Consider the following 18,413-nt stretch of genomic DNA (forward strand, 5'->3'; position numbering starts at 1 on the left):
ATCACAGAAATTTCTGGATGTAGTTCTACTTTTATACTGCTAGTTGAGCAGTATAATGCCTGGGAGGTTAGTAACTGTAGTCACTTACAAAACTGCATTTAGGGCAGATTGCTCAGACTGAAGTTTTTCTGCTGTAAGCAATGCATTTTGTTTGATAGCCGCTTGTACTGGATGGAAGAGCTTGATTATGGCAGCCGCATGTTTTATTATGATATTCTGAATAACACCGTGCACCACATTTTGGGATACATATCAGTAGAAGAACGGATGAGGAACTACTGCACCTGTAACGTGGCGGAAGAAGAGCTAGGAAGACCTATGAGTATAGATGTGTCTGACTTCAGGAATCCCCAGCTGCTCTTTATCAGAGGAAGAGATGAAATATGGGCCTCAGATGTGGATGGTTGCCACTGCTGGAGAATTACTGAAATACCAAGTTTTCCAGGTCTGAGTGCTATGTTATGTTTCTAGGCATTTTGTTATTTCTGCTGTCTCTTACATCAAACAATGTTCATTTCAGCAAAATAGCATTCATGAAGCACTTTCTTTATAAAAATTTATTAATCTGTAGGCAAATGTTCTGTGTTTCCAGTTGTGTACCCCGTTAATACAAACTAGGAGAAAGAGCAGTGTGAGGATATTTACTGATGCAAGTATGTATTGTAGTAAGATGTAAATCAAATGGACATGCTACAGCCTCCAAAGCTACTTGTCAATAGATTGCACTTACAGTATTAACATGTCATTTTGCTGAGGTTTCACATTAGGTACACCTATTACAGTTTATCTCAATGAAAAGATACAATGCCATCTTAAGTTATGCCTGAAAGAGGCATTGCAGACTTCAGTATGTCGGGAGGGTACTTCATGCATGTCTTGTATGACAACTTCTCTATGTTGCACTTCTTGTGATGATAGCACTTAATCTTAGTTGCTTAGTTTTCAGCTCAATTCTGGAGAAGAGCTGGTAAAGCTGTTGTGTTACCAGAGGACCTGTCTGAATTTTTCCTGGGAGATGGCAGAGCACTGTGATTTTGCATCTTTGAAAAATGATGAATGTTTCTATAGACAACTCTTGCACTTGTGTTTTGTTTCTGGTGTTTGTTAATTGAATTGCAGTTCTCATAATTATGGCTAATAAAAAGTCTTGAAATCTACACTTGTAAACTGAAATAACAAAGTGTCTCAGCTTCATGAGACCTATGGGAAAATATCAGAAATCTCTTCTCCAGGGGAGGTCTTTGAAGATACGGTATGACTAACATACTCACTCATGTTGACTCACTGTGAATACAAGCACCTATCTGCTCTTGTAAAATTGTCTGCTCAGGGTTTATTCTGAAGCTTAACTATAGAATGTTTTCCTGCAGGTGATAAAATTGGCAGCTTGACTGTAGATAAGAAATTTATATATTGGAGCATTGAAACGAAGGAATACACTGAAATTTGGCTAACAAATAAAGAAAGCACAAGACACTTTCTTCAGAAGAGAGCAAATCATGAGCTGAAACTATTAGCCTACAGCTCAGCGGTGCAATTGTATCCAGGTAGAGGGAATTTTGGTCGTTTCGTAAATGTAAATAATTTATTTCAGAGCATGTATTAGAGTTGCAGATCATGCTATGCGTATTTATGTAAAGTATGCTTTATGGATTCAGGTACCTTCTAGAGCAAAACAATTCACTATGCACATTTTTAAAAGGATGATAATAAGGACTGGCCTTGTGTTGGATCACCTGGAAAGTCATAATGATAGATAATGCCTGTGTTTCAAAGGCTTGGGATGTTAATGCCAAACCATACCTATTTCAAACATTGTGTCAAAACTGGAGATTTAGAAAAGGCCGTGTACATTAAAGCACAGAAAAAGGACAAATGTGTCCACAAAGTGTTGTAACAAGAGTTTGGTAATGATCCCTGTTATGATACAGATTTCTGGCTTTTTGTACAAGTATGCAAAGCTGGAAAAAAAACCTGCCCTTCCAAAGACAAAGAGAGAAGAACTCTGCTTATTAAAATGATTTATAAAGAAGTACCTGAGACGCAATCAAATTTTATATTATAGTAGACCCAGACTTCTGTTAGAACCCCTAATATTTTAAACAAGCCATTGTAGAATGATAATGGAAGAAATAAAAATTAGTTTTAATAGAAAGTCAGGATTCATGGTACCTATAGGGATTATCTTTGTAAATGCAGAAGTTTAACACAGCTAGTAGCAGGATGGATATATTCAAAATAATTCTTTAACTTCAGATTTGCATAAAAATCTTACAAATATACAAGACAATATTTTAACAGGATGGACTTCTTTGGGATAAAAGAATTTCATACTGTTCTGGGCAGCCAGTAGACTTACACCTGCCTGCAGCTGCTCTGTCCAGTGCCCAGGCTATTCTTACCAGCACTTTGGGCAAGATTGCTCCCATGAGGTCTGTGTGGGCTTGGCATTGGTGCAGGAGCCGGGTTTGGCCCTGGTGCAGAATGTACCAAGCCATGTCCCCAGGGATAGGGTTTCCTGCAATAGCCCCAGGCTTAGCTGGTGCAGAAAGGGAAGCACCAAATTTCAGTCCAAAGGGATTATTCCTACTCAGAGATCCTCACAGAGCTCTTCTTATTTACACTGACTGCTGCAAATATATTTGGATGAATACACATCCTTGGCATTTGGGGGGGATGGGGGAGGTGACAATACACAGAATTATTCACACAAGTTTAAGACAGAAGTAAATAAGCACACTAAAATAAGAAAAAAAAAATTGCTTCTCCTCAGTACTGAAAACAAATGGTAAACATGTGAAAAAGTGACGTTTGCAAAGACCAGCTGCATTGACTGGCATGCATTTTTTTGCTTTAGTGGTGTGAGCAAGGAGTGCTGCGAGAGTTTCCTTTCATTCTAACCTATTTAATTGCCATCCAGAGATGTGATGTCAGTTGATCATTTAACGCATCAGAATTACTCAGTGAAGATTATTGTCCTGTCACAGATTCTGTGAGAGAATGATTTCTCTTCAGGGTTAGGAGGAAGGGGACTGGATATGTAGCAAAGGATTTTCTTGTCAGGTTATACGCATTTCTATGGAACTGCCTGAGAGAAACTTTAACTCTGAAAATGACTCCATTCTTTATTCCATCTGAGAATTTTCCCATGGGAGTTTTACTGCTCTAAGTAACTATAAAATTGACAAAGGTTCAACCTTACATTTATTTCTGTTGAACAGACCCTTTCATTCTCCTTCTCTTACATGCATGAACGTGCCTTTGGTAGGAATGGTGGGTTGCTCATTTAGGGAGAAAAGATCTCTGCAGTGAGGTTAGTTGTTCTGGCCTAAGGGCAAACATTTGTCTTAGTACCATCTTCCCCATACATGCACCTTAATCTTTTCCTTCTTGGTGGCAAGTCCAATTAATATATTTTTAATATGTTTTTAAACCTCAACTTGTACCTCAAGTGATGAGGGGTTTTCTTTTGTTACTTTTTGTTTACTATCAGGGAGTAGTTTTCTAATGTTTTCTTCCTATTGACTCCTTTTCTTCTTCCAAAATTCATCTCCCCTTTCCCTGTTGTTACTATGAACTTTACACCTGAAAAGGTGTTCAGAAGAAAAGAGAGATAACATTTAGTTGCTAGAGAAAAGTACTGTGTTCTGCACATCTGTCTTCCCTGTGACAAACAAGTTTGGACTCATCAGTGTGTACTGTCCTTGATAATACGGCAGCTACAATCTAGATTTCCAAGGTATTTAGGTATTTGAAGAAGAACCTAAACGCTTTAGTAAATCTGTACCTTTAGTAAATCTGTATCTCATCAAACATAAATGAGACTTTACTTTAATGATTGCTATTTTTGTGTTCATGAAAGTAATCAAATAAATTACATTCAGGTGTTTCTGAGAGCAGAGAGAATAATTTGTGGTTACGTTTTCTCACAGAAATGGTGGTACCATCCCATGCAAATTTGGATTGGTCCAGCAGTAATTAATTTTAAAAATTTTTTAATGTCTTTCCTAGATAGAAGATGCCTGATTCTATTGCCAGAAATTGAGAAACCCACTATCCTTGATACGACGAATATCAGTTTTACGTTAAGTTTGCCATCTGTCACAACACAGCAGCTATGCCCTGGCATATCGCAGCCTACGCCGACATATCTGGTATTTCTCGAACAAATGACTAACAGTCGCAGCAACTCAAGCCACAGTTTGTCTACTCTACAGCAAAAAACATTGGTATGGCTATTTTGGCACAAAAGTACATGTGATATATATTAACAGGGAATGTGATATCACTTCTAGCCATTTTATAAGACATTCTGTAATTTTCGATCAGGGAGTTTTTTCACTTCTACATCCCCCAGAATAATTCCCCTTTCTGACTAGTATTTCTTATGTGGTAGATTCATTAGCTTTCCTTTGTGCAAGTGCTCCTGTACTTTTTAACATGCCTTTGCTGAAATCCTGTTGAAACAGGTCTTCAGTTTCTACTTGCAAAAAGAGCAGTTGTGGTTGATATTAATCTGTTCAAATAACTGTGGTGACTGTCCAGCAACCATATGGCTTGCCTTTATGTGTTTTGTGGTAGTTGTACTTGCCTTAGTCATATTTTCTTCTGTTACTTGTTTTTTTGACTTTGCCATTTCCCATTGAAGTATCAGCCACTGAACAACGTGCTGTTGTAGCCATGCTAATTACACTTCAGCTTGTTTTCTGGCAAGTGTTTTCTGTAGTGACCTATTACCCAAACTATCATTTTAACATTCCTTTTTAAACACTGAAGTGTATTAGAATACAAAAGCACTACTGTATTATTTTTTTAACACTCATTTCATTGACAGATGATTGGTGTGACATATGACTCTCTTCTAAGAACACGTTTATTATCTGATTTCTAATTACAGGAATTTCAGGGTCCTATAGCCGTCATAGACAGCCTACAGCCCTTTTCAAGCTATGTCATACAAGTTGCAGTGAAAAACTACTACTCAGGTCAGGAGGTGCTGCCTATGGGAAAAGAGACAATTGGCACAACTCTATATGGAGGTTTGTTTCACGTTTTATTCTGATATTGAACAGAATTCTCATTTCAGTTAAAGGAAGATTGTGTAATTTTGGGTTGCAAATCAGAAAGCAGAGAAATTTTCTGCTTAAAATGTAACCTGTGTAGATCTTCACAAGGTTCCAGCAACCAGAATTGATGAATCTGTAAGATTCGTAAGATACATATGTGTTCTTTAATGCTTTTGCTCATCGGCTTCCTGAGGAAAGATAAACTATGGTTCAAAGTGGCTAAACAGTTGCACTTTCTGCCTTGGACCACATATTTAATAAGTTGTATTTGAATGTATATGTTATTACTTCTGCTTAAAAATGTATGTTATGTATTCATTCATAATTAAGATTTTTCCCCTTGGCTTGACATGATTCTCGTAATTACTGTTTCTTAGGGTAACGCAGATTTGATTTATTGCAGACCAGGCTGAAAAGACAACACTTCATTTTTACTTCTCTTGGCCTGAATGCCAATAGCACATTTTCAGTTTGTTTCAAGCATTTTGATGTGCCCTGCTCAGTCCCTTTCACACTAGAAGTAGAAAGCTAGGAGTAGTGTTTTGAACTTCAATGTTCACTGTGTCATTTAGGGCAGAGAGTGGGCTGGTTAGGAATTACCTAAAAATAAATAAATAAATACATGGGTAAACTTATCTAATTATGGCAGAAGGAAGCTAAGACACTTTGGTGGCAGTGAATAGGTGAGAGAAGTATGAATGAAGGCAAGAGGCCAAGACATGATGGCAAGGCAGCTGAATGTAGCTGTGTTTAGGTGGAGCTACTTCCGTACTCTGTGGTGAGGTGTGACCTGCTGATGCAGTGGGAGAGGACAGGGACAAGAGCTTGTAGCAGGACTAAGGGAGGAGGTAGCTGCAGCCTAGAAAAGCATAACAGGAACACAGCTCACTTTCTAGAAAAGCAGGAAGTATTCACAAAGTGACAAGCCAAGGCTCATTTGGGGAAAACCTGCACATAGTGCTATCTAGAAGAGACAAGATGCAGTACAAGTGGAAAGAATGTGTGGTTTATTTTAAAGGTTTTCTCTTCAGTACAAAGTTGCTTTTGAAAAAAAGAATGAGAAACAAAAGAAAAGAACAAAGAAAGTGTGATCAAGAGCATCTAAATTCTATAGCTTGTTACTCAAGCCGGTTCTTTATTATCTGAGAGCTAGGCCTGTACTTCTGCAGTATATCTAGTTTACAAAGCCAGTTTTCACGTCACATAATACATATCTGTGCTATATTACCTGATGTGTAGTTCAAGAAACGTGTCTAGATTGATATCTCCTCTACTTCCTGCTTTGAGTGTGTGATTTTGCAAGTTTCCCTTTCTGTTGTTATAATCCAAAGGACTGTCTGTTTCTTCAGTGCTCTCTTAGAGAACTCAGCCATGTTAAACAAACTTCTTTTATTTAGGGCACATTTTCCAGAACAAGAAGTGGGGCACTTCTGTAACAGTTCTGCTGTTGATGTGTGGCTTATGTTACATTTTGAGAGATCTACGGCCCCACTCAGCACACAGGGATTATCCAGCTGACCATAGCAAGCTATGGTTTTGCCTGATCACTGGCATACTTCTTAGTGTATCTTCTCCTCTTGTGTTCATCTTCCACCCCTTACCTTCATTGTTATCCTCTCCACCCTGTTCTGGAGTTTCCGTTGCAGAACATAGATCTGGTGTTGCCTTAGCTCCCTAACTAGACAGAAAACAGCAATGCTGGTTTTGTTTGTGCGTTCAGACCTCTGTTGGAGTCCAGAACTACTGACTGCTCATCTTATCATACCTGATGAAACTTGGGCCATGTCATAGCAAGGAAACTCAACTCTGCTGCACTTTAATGCAGACTCAGGTGCTGTCCCTGTGGGTGTCAGCATGTCTCCCATCTGTACTTGAAGCCAACATGGCCCAGAAGCTTTCCTCAAATGCCACACAGGCAACTGACATTCATAGGCAGCCCAAGTTAAAGATGTCCTTATTCTTTAAGAATACTACTAGTCTGAGCTAGATGATTCCTGTGGTTGGAAATACCCTAATTAGGGCAGGAAGGTGCTTCTGCTTACTCCCTTCTTTACTCCGCCTGTTTGCAACTGCAAGGCAGCTACCATTCCAGTTTCCTTGAAGCTCTTGTCATCTCCCAGAAAGAAAAGGATCATCCAAAGATGCATGCTATGCTTTTGCATGTGTTGTCTTGCCGTGCAACCCAACCCAGTAGAAGTACCTTGCTCAGCACTTTTCTTGTTATATGTGTGTATAACACACATGCACACTTGCATCTGTCTCCATGAGGAGCTGCCTTTGTACTGCTCTTCCTATAATTTTTTTATCATTGCAGTGATGCTGCCAGTCTCACTTGATGAAAACACAGAAAACTATGAGTGCTAGCTATTCCCTGTAGTAAGAGCACTTGCTTGCTCTTCTGTTGCATCAGATTTGCACTGCAGCTGTGTTCTATTTCTTGTTCCTGGTGTCATCAGCCAGGGTCAGCTTGATCCACATAAACCCATCGCTTGCAGGGCCATCAGGCACCTCTAATAACACCAAAGTCAGAAAGACATGAAAGACATGGCAGCTTGTTTGTGTTTTGCGGGAAAGACTGGGGAGATGGTACTTAGGGATGCTTGCTATTGAGCTCACAGTGAGGTGAGAATGCAGTAGCTCCCATCTTCACTAGTTTTCCTGCCTTGCCCTGGCTCTTGCCTGGCAGAGCTGGAGCAGTTCTTCTCTGAGAGAGGGTGAGGCAGTGAAATTGTGACGCACAGTAGCACCTGGTCCTTGGGCATCAGCTCACTTAGCTACAGCAAGGCTGGCTGTAGCTGACTTACAGCTGTGCAGAATGTACAGCTATGGGGATATTACTGTGACATGCATCAAGGGCTGTCCACACCACAACAGGACTCCTAAGGTTTTCCCTTCTCACTCTTTACCTCTGCTCGGTTTCTGGCTGCTTCAGGAGGTGCTGAGGGCACTGGAATAGAAATAAGCACAGCCACCACATGTTTTTCTTACTTGTCACAAAATCTCTTTCCCTTACTGGTCAACTGTGCCCAAGGAAACATTTTACCCATAACAGCTAGCGACATGTACAAATCAGGGGTCCTGATTCCCTTTCTTCTCTTGGGGATGCACTCTGTGGTTTCTGTAAAGGCTTCTCCATAGAACAATTTACCTCTCTTTTTGCCACCTTTGTCCACAGCAGAGCATCACTTTGAGCTGTGAGTGGCTCCTCTTAAGCACAGATTATTCTTTGTTTCTTGTCCCAGGAGCAGTCACATTTCTCCCCTTAAGAAAACCTCTGTTTAAAACGAACCTCTTCGCACCTTTCAAATGAAAGTGGAACAAGAGGTGCAGGCACATTGTCACTCTTCTTTTGGGATCCAGACATGTTATACATTGGAAGTTCTCTTCCAATTATGCTAATTTTTTTCCTCTTAACAGTCAGATCTCTTAGCATCTGCAGCATCAAGTAAATAGGATTTCATCTTCTGTGGTTCTCCAACTATTATGAGCATATTCCTAAAGAATCTGTTATTTCAAAAAAATAAGCAAATCTGGCCTATAATCAGTAGATTTAAATTCTTTGCATGCAAATCCACGTATATACTGCAAAATTTGTATGACACACTGATTGAATAAGATTGAATACTATTGGAAAATGACACTTCTTTGTGTGGTAAACTGAGCCATCCTGTGGCAATATACACCCCTTCAGTGGCAAAACATAAAAGTAGCATGTGAAATAGGAGACGGGATTGCTCCACTGAAATGGAATTTTTCAGTCTCAAGTTAAAATGAAACATGAAACTCAGAACAGGCTTCTCGTTGGGATCAAAATGAAACCCTAGATAAAAAAAGCCCAAACAACCAAAAAACCACAAAAACACACTAGCCCTCAAACCTTGAGCATTTTTAGTATGTGTTTTTATCAATATTCATAGCTTTTCACAATTTGTTGAAAAATTTCTAACCAACCGTAACTGGAATATGTATATGTCCTGGCACTTATGTTCTCAATTTCATGAATGCAATTGCTAGTTTAAATTGTAATTAGACGCTGCTAGAGCCTCAAGTGTGTACACTATTTCGCACCTCTGAAGCTATGTGAGGTCCCTCTGTCTTTCCCTCAATTCTGTAACGAAATGAAAGAAGCTTGGATTAATCTGTACTTTCAAACAAATAGCAAGATAGTGGGAATGAAAAAAAAGGAAAACTTGGAAAACTTAATGCATTGCTCTTGCCACAGAGTGTCACTCTTACTCCACAAATGTTTTAGCTAGTGGCAGGAGAAATTTGTCTTCTTTACTAGTCTAGCTTCTGCACATTTCATTTAAATAATCTGCAGTTTTGCTACTAGGGCAGAAATTATAGCATATGTACTCATCATTCTGATACGTTGGGTACATAGACAGTGTAATGACTTTTTACCGATCTGGACAGTTTCATAGGAAAGAAGAATTTTTAATGCAGAGTTGGGGCATGCCTTACACCATTTTAAAGTCTGTGATCTCAAAGCTTCAAAGAAAGGGTTGATTTTTCCAAAACAATTAGTGAGTAACCAGTTGGCATGGACATCAGACCAGCAACCCAATTTCTTGCTTACACAGTTCAGCCAAACCACGTATTTCTGAGCAAATTTGTAAATGATGGCAAACAATATTTAGTTTTGGGTTTTCTTCCTTCAGGCTTTTCTGTTCAAGAAAAGACTTTCCAATTCGAATACTGCATGGGTACTTTTTTTAGTACATATCCAAGTAAGCATCATATTAGACTCACCTCTGAGACCCTGATTAGGAAACTAAGACAGCAGGAATTCAGTGATATAACTATAAATGTGGAGGTACAGGACAGCAGCTGGGGTTTTTTGTCTGCTTGGATAGTAGGATAGCCAAGGAGATACTAAAAAATTCCCTCAAAATATTTTGAACTTGTCTGCAGCTGAATGACTATACGAGAATATAAGTTTTACATATGTGGAGGGTCAGTCCTGTAAATGGATCATATTCATATGCTTATAACATTTTTTTCTTTCCTCAGTGACATTTCTTGACTTCTCTAAAAATAAAACAAGCAAACAAAAACCATCTAGTGAGATCTGTACCTAAAAGGAGATTAATTTTTGTTTCTATTTCAGTACCAGAGGCAGCTGATTCCATTAAGACAGTGATTTTGTCTGACACCACCATCAACATATATTGGAGTGAACCTCGGAAGCCAAATGGACCTCTAGAATCCATCCGCTATCAAATCTCTGTCAATTTATTATCTCTTGTCCCAGTGACACCCCTGCGAAAAAGTGAATTTCCAAATGGGACGCTTGCCCGGTCTGTGAGTGGGCTCCAGTCCGGAACAAACAATTTATTCAAGGTAGAACTACAAGCAGTTTTACCTGTTTGTCCACTAACCTGCAAATCTTTAGCCTGCTCTTCTGTAAAGCCATAGGTGTGTTTTGAAAATATGCATTCAAAACTGGGTACATTTCTCTCAGTACTTTAGTCTTAAGTAAAATTAAGCATCAGAGCTTATTCCTACATGGGTTGTTCAGATCAAATCCTTAAACGGAGATCTTTGCTATGTGGGAACACATCACAGATTTCAAGAGTAAGCAGGAGTTTCTGCTGCATTCCTGCTGTTATTGCCCTGATACTTGATGCAACATGCTAAGGGAAGGTCAGAGGACGGGTATCCTCTGTTCTCAAAGGAGGATGCCTGGAACTGTGACCTGCTTGTGAAGGACTAGGTGAAGTGCAACAAACAGGGCTATGAGAGTGCAAATGGGTCGTGGCCAGAAGATAAAGGCTTTACTCAGAAAAGCCACATATCTGAAACTTTCATAAAGAAGAAAACTCTATGTATTATATCAAGAGCAGACTTAGCCATTTTGCCAATTGCTGCTTTTCCTTTATTAAATAACTTTTCATTTAGCAAAATCCCCTTTTTTTCTTAGTCCAATAAATAAGGTATCTGATATATCTGTAGAGATATAGGTGATGACTGAATTGATAGTTAACTGATTCTGTCTTGCAGCAATCACATTTTAAATAAAAGTATATTACAAAATATGCATGCAAAGTTCACAACACAAACAGTTTGGCAATATTAACCCTTTAACACACGCAGAGGGCTAACAGTGACTTAAAAATGCAAGCAGAGGCTTGGCTATTTGGTGGCCTTTGAAGACAATTTCTGTAGACAAGAATATTGCAGGGTAGTTGCAAACCCTCTGATTTTTGATTTGAAATATAATGCTGTCAGTGCAATAGAAGTAGTGGTTTCTTCCACTGTCCAGGCAAGTCATAGACAGAGAAAGACGGGAAATATAAGAATAGGCCAGTTCCAAGCCAGCTAGTAGAAGCAGCAGAATGAGATACCCATCCCTCAGCTGCTGCAGGTCGCATGGACTTCCACGTCAGCATCGCATGCAAACGTTGGTGGCTTGCGTAGTTATATTGGGCTATGAACGGCGAGAACTGAGGGGCAGACACATCAGCCCCCCTGCCACCCCTGCTGTCAGACTCAGGCAGCAGGGCTCTTTACATAGGCAGGGCAGGGGGAGCAACCTCCTGAAGTAACGGCAGTACTACATGCCTGAGCACATGTATCATTGCTGTAAGAATGACCAGAAAAGAATAACTTACGTGGAGATAAAATCAATAAGGTGGAGGAACCAAAGGAGTTCAAAGTAGCAAGGACTAAAAAGGCAGTTGGGAAGGCTCTGTTAGTATGCTGAAGAGGAAGACAAAAGGAAGAATAGGTTGCAGTATCTAGTGCCTTTTTTTTTGTTTAGTTTTCAGGACCAGGAGACTTGTGACTAGATAATTCACACAACTGCGTGAAGCCAAAGGTAGCAGAATAGATGCGGGGAAGAAAAGATCAGATTAAAGAATATTTATGTAGGTTATATGTGTTTAAGTCAGCAGCATCTGACGGCCTTAAACTACATAGGGAGATGGTTAAAAAGAGTCTGTGAATGCTCATGATTATCTTCTGTAGCTTTTGGAAGAGAGGAAGTCACACAGAACTAGCAAAAAAACGGCCACACAGTTTCAGAAAGGAAATTATAGACCACTTTGTGTAACTTCAGTACCTGAAGTTATTTTACGGTCATAGATAAATTTACTAGGACTATATTAGGATGTATACAGGTATTACTAGGACTATATTAAGACAAAATATTAAACAGTTGGTATACAAGCATCTAGAGGATAATGGAATAAAAATTCCCAGTGTAGATTTGTAAGAACAAAACATACTGCTTCTCCCTTTACAGTTGAAAGGTTAAAAGGAAAGCAATAAATGATGTATATAGACAGCAGGGCTATCACCAGAGTGACATTTTCAAAAGCAACCAAGTAAACGTAATCTGCAGAATGCACACTGGGTGCATCACAAACACTGTCAGAGAGTGGGTTTCACAGTTCATGCATGGGCTGGGAGAACATTCAGCTGACGGCTGGAGGGGATCTGTTGTGGCCTTAAGTAGAATTCATGCTTTTGTTAATGATTTGAATGATATAATGGGGAATACACATATACAGATATACTTATATACCTATATGTATGGATGTAAGTATGCATATCCAAACATAAGCCATATCTGATTGTGGCTTAGTGGAAGGCAGTGTGCTAAGGCACCTCTTCACCTTCTGTTTTTGTGATTCTAAAACACTGTCTAGCATGTGATGTGACATCTACATGCCTGTGTAAGAGCTTATGACATTTCAGAAAGGTCTAGAGAGAGAAGAGTCTTAGTAGAAAGATGAAATGAGAAACCAAGAAGAGTCTCTGAGGAAGGGGGCTCTAGGCCATGAACTTCCAGCCTGAAGATGCATAACGCTGCAGCTGTGAAGCTCAAAATGTTTCTATACCTATATCTACATTGCCTGAATATTGTCTTGTTTGAAAACAGCTAGTCTTCCAAACACTCAGAGCTGCTAAAGCCACCGTCCCAACAGGTATGGTACTGTACAGTTCATCTGTTTCCTTACTAGGTTCTTGCTTTTCATCCTGACGAGAACTGGTTTTCTGAAAGTGTCCCTGTTATTGCAAAAACTTTTGAGACTCCACCTGCACCTGTCAATATAGTTCCCAGAAATACCAGTTTCCAGCTAGAATGGAGAGCTCCTCTGCATGTCAATGAAACCGGCTTCTGGTTTGAACTGCATAAGGTAAAAAAGTCCCTTAGCTTTTTTCCATATCAGAGCAAATTTAACTCACTCTGTCCTGGTGCGAAGGACAGGGTGGCAGGGTGTATATGAAGAGTCTCAGTGGCTAATTTGGGCATGGTGATGTCAGTCTTAGTGGCTCAGAAGGGGCAGGATGGAGGCAGTGTTTGCCAGGAACAAGGGGGAGTGCAGCCGCAGCATTTAATACTCCATAGTGCCAAAGGACATCCCGGATGACCCCACCAGAATTCCTCACAGGTCTCCTGTTTCAGTAGAGTCCCCTCCCTCTTTCCTCACTGCCCTCGCCCAGCCTGGCTGGTAGCTACACATCCTGTGTCTGCTCCGCACAAGATAAAAGATAAAGGGGTTTCCAGCATTAAATATCAGCTACAACCTAGTATTCGAATTCTATTTTCCTGTGATAGAGGTTTGGAGAAAATGCTGGAGGGAAAAATGGGTCCAGCAGCACAGATTGTGGAAGCAAGTGCTGCAGTGACAGCAACATGGATGGAAGCTTCAGGTTTGAAAGTCTGGACCACTGGACACAGAAAATGTCATGTGCTAAACAGGATCACATAGATTCCTTAGCACAGATAGCTGGATTTATTAGGCCTACACCAAACATTTCCTATCATCTGAAGCAAATGCCATAGCACAGTTCCACTGAACTACTTCCTTTCAATTTCATCATGGCAATCCGAACTCATGGGCACATCACGGTGATCCAGAAATACAAGCTGCACAGAGATAAGCAAGGGGAAGGCTCCTTTTGGCTGTGCAAAGGGGTCACTTAATCTGTTGTCCTTTGTAGCTGCCAAGACTTGTAGGTGTCCTGAAAACAAGGAAAAAAACTAGGTTTTGTGTCCTTGGTCTCTAACAGGACAAAGTCCCGTGATTGAAACAGCATGTGCATAAGCTCACCCCTGCGATATTAAAAGGTGGCAAAGTAGTTAATCTACCCAGGAATAGAACTGTGACACATTTGCAGCAGAGCAAGAAAGTTGACCACGATGATATTTTGTTTTTCTAGTGGCAAACAAAGAGCGACTGGTTTTCTCCTGCAAGAACTACATGCACACTAGATCTTGTTTACACATGCAATCTCACGGGAACTCTTCCTTCAGCCAACTACTTTGTAAGAGTAACAGTAGTTTATGTTACAGGAGTGAAAAGCACTTCCTCTTCAACACACTTTAAAACTACAGGTAAGCACTTGCTGTAGGATAACAAGACTTGAAGACTGTTTTAAGGATGTGGATAATGAAACAAAATATTCCGTAAAGTTTGGCAGGCAATTTTCTTATACTATGAATCAGCAGTTGTGTGTGCTTGAAAGATAAATAACACATCACCATATCTATCCATACCATAGGAGGAAAGAAATGCGATTCACTTCCAAGTGGAACAGAGGAAAAGAGTGAGGGAAACTGAAATGAAATGCCTCATGTGAACTCATAGCTACTAGTGAAAGGCTGCATGTGAAAGAAAATTTTGAAATTTGTCCATCACAAAGAGAAAGCAAAAGATTAATTATCCATGGGGATTATTGAGATAGATCCTCAGTCCTTTTGTATATCTAAACACCTATGTAAACATGTAAATTTTTCTTTTTGCCAATTAGGCCTCTGTGTCTCTATAAACACGTTTTAAGGGTTCTGTTTCTTCCCTCTGTTTGGCCGCAGCTGGTGTTCCCAGCAAGCCAGGAGTTCCAGAAAGAGCAGAAGGCTCTAAAAACTCTGTACAGTGGGAAAAGGCTGATGACAATGGAAGCAACCTGACCTACTACATCTTAGAAAGCAGGTAAGCTATGCATACAGGCACTCTTCCGGCAGGGAGCAGCCCAGAGCAAACCTCTGTGTGTGTGCGGGACCTTTCAGTTTGGCTTCGGTGGGAAGAGTGAAATACCAACGATGCAAATGGCCCTTCTCATGGGACCTCTTTCTCAGGTAAACTAAGTAGCCATGATTTCCAGAAATTTATGGAAAACTTAGAAGAAAATACACACTAGCAACCCTTCTAGACCTACCCTGAAATACAGGGATATACATGAATATATGTTGGTGAATTAGAAGAAGATTCGGAGATATTTTCAAATTACAAATTTCAAGCATTTAGTATGTATTTTTTGCTAAAACATATGTAGAAATATCTTAGTGTTCAGAGGACTCATGGACAGGCATTATAAAGTTGCGAGAAAGAGTCATAAGGTATTCCCACCAACATGGGATAACTAGATAATTTCTGAAGTGCTCTGTCATCAGATACAGATTGCCTGCACTATACATATCACATTCATTCGGCATCTATAGAGTCCAAATTCACAGTTATTCCTGCTCTGTCACTGGAAGGTCTGAATGGACAGGTATATTGCTGTGGGCAGTGACTTTGAAACTTATAATTTTTTGACTGTAACTCTGGAGCAGTCTGTTTAAGGCACAGAGTGCAAAGCTTAATTAATGCACTATTTAAAACTGAGGAGTGTCCATCTTCTGAGATATTCCTACAACACTGTTTGAAATTCGGAGCGATGGAGGGAAGAAATTTCTTAAATGCAAGTATTATTTCTTTTTCCTCAGTTAACTCAGTGCTTATGTAAGTTAAAGACTGACAGTGCTGTGGAGCCAGGCATACTTTACCTATATAAGTTTTCACCCAGACATATTTTCCTGGTGTTGTAAGCTTTCTCCGTGCGGCTCTGTGAGCGTACAGCAGCACTGACCTGTGTGCTATGAGACCACAATAATTTCAATATGCCAACAGCCAGTTTGTACCTGGCTTGCTGTGGATGGGTAGAGAAAGGACAGTCCCTTGGTCTGTGTCAGGGTTGCGCTTTAGCTGTTGTGTTCTCCAGACTCCAGCTTCTTATTTATCTCTGGAATAATAATGCATCACTGAGGGGATTAGGTTTTTTTCAGCTTAATGAAGTAAGGTTCTCTCCTGCAATTTGAATGTGAACACGCTGATGTTTTCGACTGAATTTCGCTTTGAGCCTCATGGTCCTTTTACACCAGGTAGAAAAATGTTAGGTCACTTGCATAGTATTCCAGAAAATATTTACATAGTATTCCAGAAAATATTTACATACTATTCCAGAAAATATTTGCATAGTCCTTTGACATAACTCCTGTATTTCATACAGCTCTGGTAGGGATGTATACACACCAAGGACCTGAACATATAGTCTTCTCCCATCTTTCTTGGTTTAAAAATGATCTTTTTTCTGCATTAAGTTGTGTTGGGAGAATGATTGACATTTGCATGAAAGTTATTTCACATGACATATTACAGTCCTGTGTGACATGAAATGATATTTCAGATATAGCCTTTCAAGTTTAAATACATGGTCTTCTTTTGGTTGGTGAATAATCAGCTCTGAATTTACTGTGAGCAATCAATCTCAGTCCAACGGGGAAAGGGAGAAATATACCCAGCAGTCAGCAGATACTATGGGAAACTGGCTAGCTAAAGAATTGTGTCTTCACTGCCAATGACTTGCTTCCTGTTTTGCTTGTGAAACCTGATGCACAAGAGCTACTGGGTTACTCTGGGCCCAGGAAAGCAAAAACCTCTACCATGACACAAAAAGAAATGTTTATTTTTTTCTGAAAGCAAAATAAGAAGGTTTTGAAATCTTGGCTGTGAGGTGTACACTGAAACAGGTGAAAGCGTGCTAGAGCTTTGTATGTCTAAAACATTCTAGCATTTCATTTCCAATGCCAAGCTAAAGATGTGTGATTCCTAGCATTGCTGAAATGGCATGGTACAATTTCTTGCTCTGTAGCCAAAACCCCACACCAGACTGAGCTTCCATGCAGACAGAGATGTTGTGAAGGCCATGGAACTGAAGCAAAGAACGGGGAGGGAAGCAGTAAACAGCCCTCCCTGTGTTAATGACATACCTGTGTTCTTTTGCTGTGCCCACTGCAGGAAGCAGTCCGAAAACACCAGCAAAGTGAAGTCCTTGTGGCAGGTGGTTTACAATGGCTCCTGTACCAGTATTTGCACATGGAAGGCTAAGAACTTAGAAGGAACTTTCCAGTTCAGAGTAGCAGCTGCAAATGTGCTTGGACTTGGTGAATACAGTGACACAAGCAAGGATATAATTTTGGGTGAAGGTCTGTCCTGTACTTTCTCACTCTGTTAAACGGGTTTTTTATTCAGAATAATTATACCAATTTATGAAGAAAGACCTGCTCTTTTAGTAATGATGTTGCTGCACGGGTAAAGTAATGTGTCTGAGGTAATAAATGGTGATATGTGGTGACTCCAGTTGCTAGTGCTCATCCAGGCTCTTTTGAATGTTACAATGGGCCTGAAATTTGCTTCTGCTCATTTTTATTGATTTGTCTTTGTGGCCCTGCACTCTGCATTATGGTATGATTCTTGACATAGAGGCACGCTCCCACAATGTGTAAGGATGTGAGGATTACTTCTTGACTCCAGCTGTAACGTTAGACCTACACTCTGTGGGTGTTTCTGAAAATCCCACCTTAAGCGGTCAAACAGTTCAGCATTTTCTCTTTCCGTGTACACAGTAGGTCATCACCACAGGAATGGCCCAGAGCTGGGGGCGGAGGATTAGTCTGACCAAATGTAGACCTCTGCATACAGCCTACAAGAGAGCTTTGTGCACAGGAAGACATTTACACAGCAGGCAGCTCGAGGGTTCTCTCAGGTTTGCTCAGCTCCATAGGATTGATATGGTTTGTATACGCAGTCATTAACCATTTTTCCCCTTCTATTTAATAGATATTATGGTCTCCCCAGACATCATCATTGCCATTGCTGCTGTGATCGGAGTTGTGCTGGGCTTGACTGTGGTCATGCTATTTGGTTTTGGTATGTGGCCGAGTGTATTACATATCCATATTTTGCCAGGCCTCAGTCTCCAGGTTTGGGGAAACGCGGAACATTCCCCAGGGTGGGAGCTGGCAGCAATTAGTATATTCTCATCCTTTAAGCCCCTAGAGATGGCTGGTTATGTTTTTAGTATTAAAGACAGGACACTAACTCACTCCATCCTCAGGCATTTCTTGCTGTTGATTCCCTGCAGGCTGAGCACAGGAATGCTGAAGAAACACTGATGTTCCTCTGTATCTTTATAAAAGCTTGTACCTTAAAATTCTCAAGTTGGGTACTGCATTTATTCACCAAAGGGTATAATTTTTTTCCCTCTTGCGTTTGTCCCTGAAGAAAGGATGTAGAG

At 40.2% G+C, this 18,413-nt stretch overlaps 1 protein-coding gene across 1 annotated transcript in view; it reads left to right on the plus strand.

Annotated features, from left to right (window-relative positions):
* The window catches only part of ROS1 (ROS proto-oncogene 1, receptor tyrosine kinase), a 73,579-nt gene that overhangs the window by 32,166 nt on the left and 23,000 nt on the right, over positions 1 to 18,413 (plus strand). Inside the window, exons 26-35 of the mRNA XM_075446906.1 lie at positions 159 to 445; positions 1,371 to 1,547; positions 4,012 to 4,229; positions 4,898 to 5,039; positions 10,177 to 10,409; positions 13,034 to 13,210; positions 14,238 to 14,412; positions 14,890 to 15,007; positions 17,135 to 17,322; positions 17,957 to 18,046. Of these exons, the coding sequence (XP_075303021.1) occupies positions 159 to 445; positions 1,371 to 1,547; positions 4,012 to 4,229; positions 4,898 to 5,039; positions 10,177 to 10,409; positions 13,034 to 13,210; positions 14,238 to 14,412; positions 14,890 to 15,007; positions 17,135 to 17,322; positions 17,957 to 18,046 (1,805 nt within the window). The remainder of the gene's footprint in view (positions 1 to 158; positions 446 to 1,370; positions 1,548 to 4,011; positions 4,230 to 4,897; positions 5,040 to 10,176; positions 10,410 to 13,033; positions 13,211 to 14,237; positions 14,413 to 14,889; positions 15,008 to 17,134; positions 17,323 to 17,956; positions 18,047 to 18,413) is intronic.

Source organism: Opisthocomus hoazin, chromosome 2 (assembly GCF_030867145.1).
Source record: "Opisthocomus hoazin isolate bOpiHoa1 chromosome 2, bOpiHoa1.hap1, whole genome shotgun sequence".
NCBI lineage: Eukaryota > Metazoa > Chordata > Aves > Opisthocomiformes > Opisthocomidae > Opisthocomus > Opisthocomus hoazin.